Below are 12,536 nucleotides of genomic sequence, written 5' to 3'. Positions count from 1 at the left end.
AAAATCACCGAGAATGAGAAAAAAGATTGATAGAGAATTAGGAGAATATGAGAGAGGAAAGAAGTACATCTCACTTCATGCCTCTCCCTCACACCCAATATCTCTTTTATAAAGGACTTGGAGGTGAATGTTGGAGCTCTCCAACGTTCCAATTGAGAGAGACATAGGAAAGTTTCTCTCCAATATCTATTTTGACTTTTTCAAAGTCACAACAATCTTCATGGTTGTCTCCTCCTGGTGCAGTATGATGTTCCGGCCTTCAAAACAACTGCCCAGGTCGTCTGAATTGGCAATAGCAGTCTGCATCCTAAAGAGCTATTCAGATTAGAAGTTGAATTAGAGTAAGCCTAAATCAGATGAACTTCAGCACAAGCTCAGAGAATAGACAACATCGCGTTAATTGAGGATTCAGATCACCTAGCAAAAAGACCAATGCTACATTGCAATAACTTCTCTGTAGGATATTTGATCATTACTCTTGGCTCTTGAGCACATACAGAAACCAATCTTTCAAAAGAAATCTATTTCTTTAGAGTGGAGGATGGTCATGTTCTTCATGTTTTGCAATCTCTAGGAAGGAGATCACACTTCTAACCAACTTATCCAAACAATTATGGGTCCAAATCAATCATCGTGCCATATTGCCAAACTTCCCTTATTATCTCTGAAGGGCTTGTTTGAATATGATAGCTTTTGGGTTCTCCTAATCAGATTCACAATATGAAAACACCAGTCATATGTGGAATCACAAGTAAGCTTCAACGGTCACCTGATGCCTGATCCTTTGATCAGTCAACCCCAAGATGGGAGTAGATGAATCACAGATGATTATAGATTACCCATAGGTTTCACTCCCAAGATACATGATCTCTGCTATCGTGCTTCTAGACCCATCTGGCCATCTCAGGTTTTTGTCTTTTCTCATTCTCTGCTTCTCACATAGAAACAATGAAAGCCTTTCAAGAATCCCTTTTTATATGGATCCTGTGCAGGCTACTCTCATTCCTCACCCAGCTGCATCCACGTTCCTTTGAGACCCCTCTTTCTTTCATTAGTTCCCTTACTTCATACACACCATCCCACTGACCTACAGCAGCAAGAGCATTTGAAAAAGCCAAATAAGCCCCTGGCCTTTCGCTTCTGGTTAAATCAAACAGCTCATTTGCTGCCAAGTCTGCCATTTCAACATTCCCATGAAGCCTACTTGCCCCGAGTAGTGCTGCCCAGACGTCAGAATTTGGCTTTTCAGGAATTTGCTTGATAAATTCTAGTGCTTCATACAAGCTACCTGCCCGGCCCAATAGATCAACCATGCAAGCACAATGCTCCATCCTTGGCTTGAGTGAGTAATCTCTTTCCATACTCCTAAAAATTTCCCAACCTTTGGAAACTAACCCTGAATGGCCACAAGCAGACAAAGCGCTAAGGAATGTGACATAATTGGGTTTCACATTGTCATTCTGCCTCATCTCATGGAATAGTTTAAGAGCTATCTCAGAATTTCCATTCTTTCCATATCCGTCTATCATCGAAGTCCAAGAAAAGACATTCTTCACCTGCATGTCATCAAATACTCTCCTTGCAGCCTCAACTCTCCCACATTTTGAGTATGTATCTATTAGAGCACTCCCTGATCTCACGTCCAAGAGACTATCTGTCTTCACGAGCTGACAATGAATTTGTTGACCAACATCAAATGCTGCCAAAATAGAGCAAGCTCCTAGGACACTGATGAAAGTTGATACTGTAGGCTTGAAAGTTGATCTTTGCATATCTCTATAAACTTCTAAAGATCTAATGGCAGATACAGTATTTTTACTATATCCTTCTATCATTGCATTATAGACCACAACATCTTTTTCCTTCATTTCTTCAAATATTTCCTCAGCATTTTGTATCAGCCCTTCTTTCATGTACCCTGAAATCAAAGCTGTGCAACACATTATGTTCCTTTCCAACACCTTGTTATACACTTTCCTTGCATAATCAACTCTGCCATTCTTTGCATACGCATCAACCAGGCCAGTAAGGAGAAAATCATCAACTTCACAATTCATTTTTGTTATCAGGGAATGAACTTCTTTTGATAGATTGAGCCAATTTAAGGCCGTTGATAGTTTCAAAATCATGGAAAAGGTAAATCCATCAGGCCTTTCATCAGAAAAAGCAAGTTTTTGAAGTATACCAAGAGATTCTTGCACTTGGCCCTGTTTTATGTATCCAGACAACATAGAATTATATGAAGAGGTAGTTGGTCTAGGCAGCTGATCAAACACCCGACGCGCGTAGTCTAAGCACCCGGATCTCAAGTGCAGTATAAGGAGTTTGATGGAGACGTTGGTATTGGGTTTGAGTCCACTTTTGAGGATGTGGGTGTGTAACTTCTGCCCTTCTGAAGGTGAAACCGAATCGATGTAGTATTGAATAGCCGAAGAGAGAGCAGCAAGACTGGTGATGGAAGAAGTGTAGTTGTGTCTTATAGGAAGGAATCTGCAAATTTGGGAGCTGAAGATTTCGGATGTCCTGAACAGATATCCATTTTTCATCTTCAACAGTGAATTATGATCTAAGGTGGATTATTTTGGACTCCATGAGAGAAGAGATGGCAAGTTGCATGGACAAAAGAGTAGAAACTAACCAAATCTGGAGACGAGGGGGTTTCACGCGCCCAAGACGGCTTTTTGGGCCAAAACGTACTAATGGACTGAGCTTACCAGACGTCACCGATGAAAAAGGGACCACTAGTTCACCCCAAGTTTTTACCCATTAGTAAATGGGCCTATTGTCACAACTCTTCTCTGGTACAAACTAAATGCTAAAAAGAAAGGATCACTGGTCACACTATACATTCAGAGAGTCAGGTTTCAGAGCTTGGACCATCTTCCCCACACTAGACACTAGACCCACATCGATCCAGTTGCTTTTGCCGTTACACAGTTTTCCCTGATCCACAAGTTCGTCAGACCTCGCAGAAGGACGTCAATTCAGATCCTTTGGCAGTTGATACACACAAGAAGGACGTTGATTCAGACCTAGCAGAAGGACGTTACCGATATCTCCTTGCCCTTTCTGGGTCCTCTCCTCATGTTAGCCTACCATACTTAAACAGATTCAGTACGAGCTCTGCTGGAGATACAGAGAGTACCAGTTCCTGTTCAGACTTGAATGTCTCAAATCTTAACATCTGGGCAATGGCTAGAGCTACTGTCCCCACTCTATCATGGACATATCTGTGACTGCTTTTTGTTTTCATGGTGAAGGCCTCATTTGTCTTGTTCGAGGAGCAAAACTGGCCTCATCAAATTTTCTAGGCTACGATCCAAATCGTTTCTCATCTCTCTCCATCCATCTAATAAATAGACTAATCCGACTTCTAGGCTGTTATTTCCGTGAAGTTATAATGTCTATGGATCTTGTTCTCTAAAACCTTTTTCTTGACAGGAAGCTTCTCGGATCTCTACCACAATGGGGTCCTGGTCCAAGCATAATCAGATCACTCTTCGTCGTCCTGCTTCCGCCTGCTAATTTCCTATGCCTCACAAACTACAAAGCTTTCTCAGCCGGTTTCTCTCTTCCACCGACGTGACTCAGAGGTGGCCCGGTGGTGTGGCGAAATGACATGGGGGCTGAATCGAAGCGAAGACATGCACAATAATGGTGTCATCTGCATGGGGAGTAAGGCGTGGCGTTCGTACTCATGTGAGCCCTTCCTAAACGAGCAGCTTATAATGACCACAGCCACGTTGTTCCAAAGCGTGCACGAACTAGCTTACCGTTTCTCCTTAAAAAATACTGTACAGTGTGAAAACTGAAAAGGAGGGGATGAAAATCCAAGTCTTCCTCGTCTTCATCGTTATACTTATTACTGGTGAAGTTTCTGCAAGGGTCTGTGACCAGAAAAGCTTAAAACGTAAAAAAAGAAAGTAAAAAAAAGAGGGGGGTGGGGGGAAGGAACCCAGATGCGGCAAAAGCAAAAGGCCGCTTCTCCTCGCAATGAGTCGAAACGGGCTTCATTCCCATACCCACCTTTTTGATACAGACACACACACATATCCTTTAGGCTTTCTCTTACACCAATGCAATGGAGAATCCGTCGTATCACCGAAGGGGATTGTCACCGAAAAGAAAGGAATACATATTTGATTGTGAAAGCAAATAAAGGGTCACAGAGAGAGAAGCCGAGGTACTCTGGTAAGGTGTTCAGCTTTATTGATGTAAGGCTTGTTAAATGAGACATCTTCCCATATCATTTCTATCTCCAAATGAAACACTAATTTATCAAAGATTTAGACTCAACTAAGTTTTGATCAAGCTAGGAGATCATGAGCAGACTGACTTCGGAATTTTCTGGAAAGATGGTCGGCATTTTAAGTGAAGGGCAAGAGCGTGCCCAACGTGGAAGAAAAAGCAAGCCGCAAGGGACAAGTCTTCTCGCTACGAACGAGTAAATGATTGCAGTTCTTCTGCCTGTGTCTTCCACCCATTCTCCACTAGTATAGGATAATGAAAAAGGGGAGAAGATTTAGAGACGATTAAGGACAAAGATTAAGCTGTCTTTTGGAAGCTTCCAAGCTCTTGTGGTGTCCGCCCTAGTCACAACATCCACAGTCGACGTGCTCAAATCAGCCAGAACAGGACCATTTGATAATGGAGTTTTTTCTCCTTGTTCGTCTCTGTATGTCTGCATGTCTCTCTCCCTCAGATTTCTGCTTTGTTTGATACATACGATGCCACACGATGTGTCCATCTCATTGTCTAATTCACTTAAAGCAAAAGCATGGGGTTTATATTCTTCCAGTTGTTTTGTCATCATTCCTAAGGAGGCCAAATGCTTCAAACTCGCGGTCAGAAGATGGACAGCAGCATAAAATGTCAAAGGATCCGCAGAGAGATCTGCTACTAGATTTTATTGCAAGAATGCAGGTTCACATGAGAAGCAAGCGTCTGGGTTTTTCCATAATTCCTTGGCCCATGTCGAACTTGTTTCAGCGCGAGGACACGGACCCTAGCTGGTAACTGGAGTTGGATAAGGGAAGGTATTAATGCTATTCTTCGGCTTCCTCCTCAGAGTGGAGAACGTAAGGAGATGAAGTTGGTGTGAATATGTCAGAGGCCTTGGATAATTTGAAATGCAACCCATCACAAGCTGGCACTTTCTTGCATCTACACACGGGTTACAAAGCGCTTGGCTCTATCCTTCGGCTACACTCCATAGTCCACTCTTCGTAAATGCACGCATGGTGTTCGATGATATAATTGAATGAGAAACCTGAACTGCTTCTGGCGTAATAAAATATGAAAAAAATGGACTGGCCTAATCGATCACTAGGCGCACAGTGCGCGGGGGGGACGGTCAGGCGGTCAAAGAATCAAAGCACCACCACATGCAACGACCATAGGATACCCGCGTGATCGTCTCAAGGCTCCTATAAAGAAAGACTGGATGCAAAGCTCGGAGAAATAAACATAGACGTCGACCACTGACGACCAATCAACCATGCAATAATATACCTAAACGAGGCGTAGTTTGAAGAAGACCATCACAGGTCAGGCAGAGAAGGAGGTAAAATAAGAATTAGAACAGCGCGCGCGAGCGGGGGGCATGTGATTAGGGTCCCCACTGTATCTCTACCAAAGGCTCATTCATTTCTCTCCGGCAAAATCCGTGGGGCGGCAAACGGGAAGAAAGAAAGGCAGGCCAAATCACTGCCTGCGCAGCAGGTCTGTATTTAGCGGTGGATGTATCAGCTCTGTTCTATATCTGCCGACTGCCGGACCTCCATTACTCCCCTGGACCACTCGACCTCACAAGAGTTTAATATTTCTTTTTTTTTCTGGGAAAACGAATTTATGTGGTTATTCTTTTCCAGACTCCAGTTTCCCGTAGATTTCGAGTATAACGAGTTAATCTAGTCCGAAATGTCTTTCTGGGGACAGAATCTGTCTGATACGTAGGATGTCCTGCGATTGATCGGGTCGACCCAGGTCAAAGTTGGTTTAGATCCGTCCCTTTTTTTTTTAGCGAGTCGAAACTTGGCTTGAATCGGACCAACCCGGGTTTTGAAGTGCATGGGTCAAAGATTAGGGATTGGGTAAGAAAACTCTATCAATGGGAAAATCCTTGGGGCTCAACTTGAATTACCACCCCTAAAAGGTGAGTCAACTCACCCAAGTTGCAAATTGAGTTATCCAACTTAGAAGTAAGTTGTGAGTTGATTAATCAAAGTTATAAGTTGACTTGCCTAGTAAATAAACTGTTTTGTTTGATATGTAGCATGCATAAGTATCCGATTTCGGATGTGTCAAATATAATGCCTTAATACATACCAATAATTTTTCACTATCTTCAAAGGTACCAATCCCATGAGTAATCCTATTACAGTTATATTTATGCTCAATTTATTTTTATATAAAAAGGTTTAAAAAAAAATTATTTTCCATTCTCATGGAGCCAATATTTGGTCATTCCCATATATTCTTAACTCTTTATTATCATTAGTCAAATTTATTTACATATATTTTTGTAATAAAATTTTTAACTTAATATAAAATTTCAATAATTTTCTCCATTGATTTGGATAATTTATGTTTACTATCAGGTAATTTTAGGCAATTCCACTTCGACTAAGGGGGGGGGGGGGTTAGTTAATAAACATAAAATTTGAAGTCTATCCTCATTTCATGCATCTACATGAAATTCATCTTCGAAATGGGTGTTAGTGTGGACGAGTTCATATCCACTGGAAAACAATTTCCAGTGTTAGTTCCCCCTAATGAGAAAAACGCAGAAAATAAGGGAATTAGTAACTTGTAAAGTATACTTAATTAACATATAACTTAAAAATTAAATTAGGTAAAATAAATATTATTACTACACGAATAACAAATTTAATGTACAACTAAAATATATTAATATACTAATTAATTTAATTATATATTATATTAGTTAATGATTACTGTTTATTATACATTAATACAGTAATTACGTGAATCAATTAACTGTGCACATGATTAATCATACAAAAATAAAAAAATAACGTTAAAAATGACATAAACGAATATAATACATTTAGTTATTAATTTATTGATAATGTAAGGTGTTCTTTAACATAAAAAAGTCATGATTAAATAGGAAAAATCTATCACACTATATATTTTTACATATTATTAATTAAATATATTTTTCCATTAAATTTAAAACCATTAATTTTATTAATTATAAAAATGAGTTAATTAAACCAAATGTTTGAGTTAAAAATATTTTAATTACCACTATTAAATCACTAATACAATAAAGTTAATAAAAAATGATTAATAAATAAAAAAGTATTATATTAATAACATAATATAGATCTTTTACATGGTATTAATTAATAATATATTTTGAAAAAATTAAAAATAATTAATTAATCAAATGCATACTTTAATTATATTTTATTTACCAGAGACTTAAATATGAAGTTTAATATAATAATAAAATTTAACAAAATCGGAATGGGGAAAATGGGGAAATCGAACGAAATCGGAAGGTATTTTAGGGGAAAAAATAATAACGAGAGAGAGATGGGAGTGGGAGGCTGAAAGAGAGAAGAAAGGGAGAAGAGAGAGAAGAAAGGGAGGTCGAGAGGGATAAGAGAGAGGGAGAAGCAAGAGAGGGAGACCAGAGAGCAAGTTCGAGAGAAGAGAGGGAGGCACAGAGACGAGAGAGGGCGAACAAAATGAAGAGGAGAAGACTAAGAGACAGAGGCCAGAGGGTGAATCTGAGAGAAGAGAGGGAGCAAAGACGTCGGGGGCACAGGGAGACGAGAGAGGGTGAGTCTGAGAGAAGAGAGGGAGCAGAGACGTCGAGGGCACAGGGAGACGAGAGAGGGCGTGCGAGAGAGAGGAAGAAAAAAATGAAAATGAGAAGAGAGCGAGAGAGGGAAAAAAAAAAAAAAACATCGAGGGTTCAAACCCCTGCATTTCCTTCATCCGTATAATTGGCAAAAACAGTCGAAAACCAGATTCTATTTTTTATAACGTGGAGATGATGTTCCGCTTCATCTCCAACATCCAGATGACATGAAGTCTAGCGCTCCACTAACAAGTTCATCTTTTGAACTGAGTAATGCGGCTGATCTTCATCTTCATCTTCAAGTTGACTAACCCCCCCAAACAAGTGTTAAAAGTTGAAACAAAACAATGTATGTTCTAGGTAAAAGGTTTTTATGTGTGCTCTTATGTGCGTGAAGGATCAGATGAGATCGAATACTTTGGGTAAAAAGTTTATTTTGTGTATGTTACATATGTTTATCGTAAGTTTTCCATTTAATATTTTATTTTTTTAATTAGATTTTTTTAAGGATTTTCTTTTGCATACTTAGAGTGTGAGGATACTGAATCAAGCAAAAAGAACTCCTAGTTTTAATCTTTTTTTTATTTTAGGTGATACATTGTGTAATATTTACTAATTTTTTAATATATATTTTAAAGTGTTTTATGTATTTTTTATTTGTATATAAATTTTATTGATAAATATATTATTATTTTGTGTACTTATCTGTTTATTCATTGTACAAATGATAATAAATACATATACAGTAATACAAAATAAGTATAACTTAATTGACGTTGACCATCTCGTAAGACATTTCATTGGCTGCAGAAAGTCGATAGCGTAGCAATGTACACGAGACGTCTTCTCAATTTCTCTTGTTCATTATATCGTCTCATTTTATCGAGAACCCTGATCCTTTTCAAGGATCGTTGCATTAGTTGCCGCAAGGTAAAAGAAAACAGTTTCATCCTTCGAACTAGGGATATATAACATAAAGCCCAGGGACGCATCGGGTCTATCGGAAATGTTTGGGAATTTCTAGTAAATTTAAGCTTGGCCCGAGACGAGAACCATCCGTGAAATTGGTGAGAAATCATTGTCGCGGGTCGCGGCCACTCCAATGACCGAGACAACTGTAGCAGCTTCCCGACATCTCAGGGGTATTTTCGGCATTCCATTGTAAAACCGACGACACGGAAGCATTTTTATTTTCTCTCTCCTTATAAATACTGTTATTTTATCGTTTCTTATACACGGTTTCCTTGGCGTGAACATAGGCAATCAAAGCCAAAAGAGCTGTACCTAGAGAGCTGATGAAAATCAAGGCTCGCCATAGATAAGACTCTAAGAGTGCTCGGAAAGGGAACCGGAGGAGTGAAGTTAAAGTCTTCAACGCGCAGTGCGAACCTTTTGTGTGTGTGCTTTTTTTTTCTGACCAATGGTGGTCTTCTTCTCTTTTGGAAACCGCACCTGAATCCTGGCGAGCGAGACAGAGAAGGGAGATGGAAGAGTTTGATCTGGAAAATCCGTTCCAGGAACTTCACGAGTCGGAAACGGTGGCATCGCTCTTCGAAGCCGAATCCGATCATATGCCCGTTGAAAACTGTCGAAGCTTTATGAGTGGAGATTTTGACGCGTCATTCCGGCAAAATGCGGTCTCTCTGATTATGAAGGTTAATTGTTAAGAGAAACATTGACTCAGATAACTGTTCTTTTTTTTTTTTTCGTGATGAAGTCTTTCCGGTTTCTGACCTTTGTTTGGAATTTTCAGGCGCAGTTCTCTTGCGGATTGGATCCGTTCATCACCTATCTTGCTATTAATTACCTTGATCGATTTGTTTCGAGCCTAGAAATTCCGGTGAAGGATTTTAGAGATTTCCTTTTCTTCTTTTATAATATCATTCTTCTCTATGAGAACTCTTCTCAATCGTCTTTTGGAGGTGTCTCTAGTTAATCCGGTTCGTTTAATGTCCTTGATTTTGCAGCAAGGGAAGCCACAGATCTTAAAACTTGTAGCGATATCTTGCCTTTCGCTTGCCGCCAAGATGAAGAAAATAGTCTTCTCTCTGAATGATGTTCAGGTAAGAAATGCAAGGAAGAAAAAAGCGGCATTTGGCTCTTTCTCTATCTGGTTGGGAGAGTAACATTTTGGTCCATTCACAGAGCGAAGAAGGATTTATTTTCGACAGTGAAACTGTTCGAAGGATGGAGCTTCTCATACTCGGAGCTCTTAAGTGGCGAATGCGTTCGATAACGCCTTTTTCTTTTGTATCTTTCTTGCTCGCCTACTTCAAGTTCAACGATCCTTCATTAATGAAATGTCTTAAAGCTCGAGCTACAGAGGTCATCCTCAAAGCTCAGAACGGTAAAGTAGACGGTCCTCAAATATTTTGTTATATTGGCATTTTAAGTTTGTGGAGATCTGATCACAACTCTTGTTTCTGTAACAGATGTCAAACTTCTTCGATATAAGCCGTCTATCATCGCTGCGTCCGCGCTACTCTCTGCATCTCATGAGCTATTGCCTATACAATTTCCGTCCTTCAGGAAGGAGATCTCCACATGTATATTTGTAAATAATGTAAGTTGAATAAGAATATGTTATTTCCTGCAGTCGTATTTCTCGTTTCCTTTCTGTTTCCAACTCATTGGTACAAATCTGGATTTTGCATGTAGGATAAGTTGTTTGATTGCTTCGCTGAAATGCAAGAAGTGGTCATGGAAGGCTACGCCTCTACGATTGACACCTCATCGCTGTACAGTTCAGGGACCCCTCTGTGTGTCCTCGACCGCCATTGCTCAAGCTCAGAAAGTGAGAAAACCAGTACCGGGAGACTGGAGCCGGAGCTCAAGAGACCAAAGATGAGCGATTTCTGCAAACTGAAAACATTTCAGCTTTCGCAGATTCAGCAGTGCTGAATAGGAAAGAGAGGAAAGACCACGAAACCGAAACATTATTATTTGAAAGATGAGACACAAAATCGCCACACCTTGATCCTGTACGGAAGTAAAACAAAATGGAAAGGAGAACAGAAAATTCAAAGAAAATTGTTCGCCTTTGTTACGTGTGTATCGAAAGGACGGAGAAGGACAAAACAGAGCTTTGGTTAAGGGGAGACTTGTTTTCTTTCGAGTGTTAGAGTAGTTAAGTTAGTGTCAGGAATAAGAGAAGATAATTTTGAGAAGCAGGCAGAGATGGTTTTTTGCTTTTGCTTTTCTGTGGGCGATTCGTCTAGACACCAGTCAACGCAATGGGAAATCCAAAAATACGAGCCCAGTTGTTTGAAGACGTTGCTTTCACGCAGATCGTCATATCAGTTGATCCAACTACTCTCTCTCCCTCTACTGATCATCATTATCTCTGTAAGAAAAAAAATCAAAAAAGAAAAAGGTTATCTATGTATTGTCATGATCTACGTATAAGCTGTTAAAAAACTATCTTAAATGTAGCAGTTGTGGAAAAGACTAGCTTTGATGAAACTAGCGACTGAAATGACATGCTTTTTCTAGTTTTTGTCGACATAGATTTTAATAACCTGTTAACAGAGTTTGATTATTGGGCAACGCAAGACAAAGGTTAGGTGGTACGACCATCCACTGACTCTGACATATCTCTTCCTCATGTCCTCTTGAGTTGAAAGTTGAATTTGTAACCAGTAATCTACTCGAGAAAAATATAGTTGGAAAATTCCGTTTGACTTAGAACTCCAGCTGTCTATTTGCGAATCACGCCTACAGCTTGCTCCAGTATAAAATGACGAGGGTATCTTCACATCTCCGGGTCAAAGACCGGACTCTGTTGCCCAAAAGATACTCGCTATTTCATTTGTTGAAATGAAAGATCGAATCAACAAGGACTCGCTGAAAAAACGAAGGACAAGTCCTACTCTGACCCAACCCGCCCCTTGGCCTAGTCACGTTACCGTAAAGATATATATGATGGTCATTCTCCTCGAGCCGGAGGGCCACAAGTAGACTGACACAGACGAAGCACGAGAAAGCGTGCTTCTAAGTCGTTTCATTTACTACCTTTAAATGTTAAGATCATTGCTCTTGAATCGAAACGCTCTTCCGTACTCTTCATCTTTACCCTTTTCCCGTTCATTACTGGTGCATTGGGAAGTAGAATTTGCTCGGTATTGAAAATCTGCTCGACTGCTCCTATCCTCTCATGGGCTGGTCAAGTAGCAGTTCGTTCTATTTAATTCTGGTTGAGACTTTCCGAAGCTGCATGTGTTCCTAACTGACGCACCCTAACCTCAACCCGCACCTACATCTCTCATCGTCAGATGACAATCTTTATTCTTCCTTTTTCGTGTCTCTACTTCTCCCACTAAAAGGTAACTCATGGGACCAAACTGGGAAGTCTCCAAGAGCTGCAATGCAACCAGGATTGCAGTTACGGCTGTCTCGCTGCTGTGGATTAATGAAGTTAAAGCCTAGAGAACTCGGTTGACATTTAATATACTGCAGATTTTGAGTCAGAACGTGTACGAATTAATTAATTCATAAGAAGTCTTAACGTTATTGATTAAAATAAATGCACATTTATATGTTACTGAGACTGGTCTCCTCTGAAGCATCGCCGCCTGGTCCAAGTACAGCAGGAACATTCTTTCAGTCTCGGTGGCCGGACGATAGCCGGGCACGGTGCACGGGCCGGTTCAGACGCTACCTAATGCACTTTCACTTCCCCCCCCCCCCCCCAATCAGTTTTACG

General features: G+C 40.1%; 2 protein-coding genes across 2 annotated transcripts; one reads left to right on the top strand and one right to left on the bottom strand.

Moving 5' to 3' along the window:
• Positions 1-738: 738 nt before the first annotated feature.
• Positions 739-2,596, bottom strand: LOC137943223 (pentatricopeptide repeat-containing protein At1g28690, mitochondrial). Its single transcript, XM_068788914.1, has one exon. The coding sequence runs from the start codon at positions 2,544-2,546 to the stop codon at positions 960-962; it is 1,587 nt and encodes a 528-aa protein (XP_068645015.1). The 5' UTR covers positions 2,547-2,596; the 3' UTR covers positions 739-959.
• Positions 2,597-9,196: 6,600 nt separating this feature from the next.
• LOC137942649 (putative cyclin-D6-1) lies at positions 9,197-11,234 on the top strand. Its single transcript, XM_068788377.1, has 6 exons — positions 9,197-9,489; positions 9,588-9,674; positions 9,802-9,897; positions 9,980-10,181; positions 10,267-10,397; positions 10,493-11,234. Exons 1-6 carry the CDS (start codon positions 9,319-9,321, stop codon positions 10,733-10,735), a joined length of 930 nt encoding a protein of 309 aa, XP_068644478.1. The 5' UTR covers positions 9,197-9,318; the 3' UTR covers positions 10,736-11,234.
• Positions 11,235-12,536: the final 1,302 nt, after the last annotated feature.

The sequence above is a fragment of the Aristolochia californica genome, unplaced genomic scaffold, assembly GCF_029961685.1.
Source record: "Aristolochia californica isolate CCGP_79_NKW_82.1479 unplaced genomic scaffold, dmAriCali1.0.hap1 SCAF_10, whole genome shotgun sequence".
Lineage (NCBI taxonomy): Eukaryota > Viridiplantae > Streptophyta > Magnoliopsida > Piperales > Aristolochiaceae > Aristolochia > Aristolochia californica.
The sequence above is the reverse complement of the archived record's forward strand: the minus strand, read 5'-3'. Positions and strand labels throughout refer to the sequence as shown.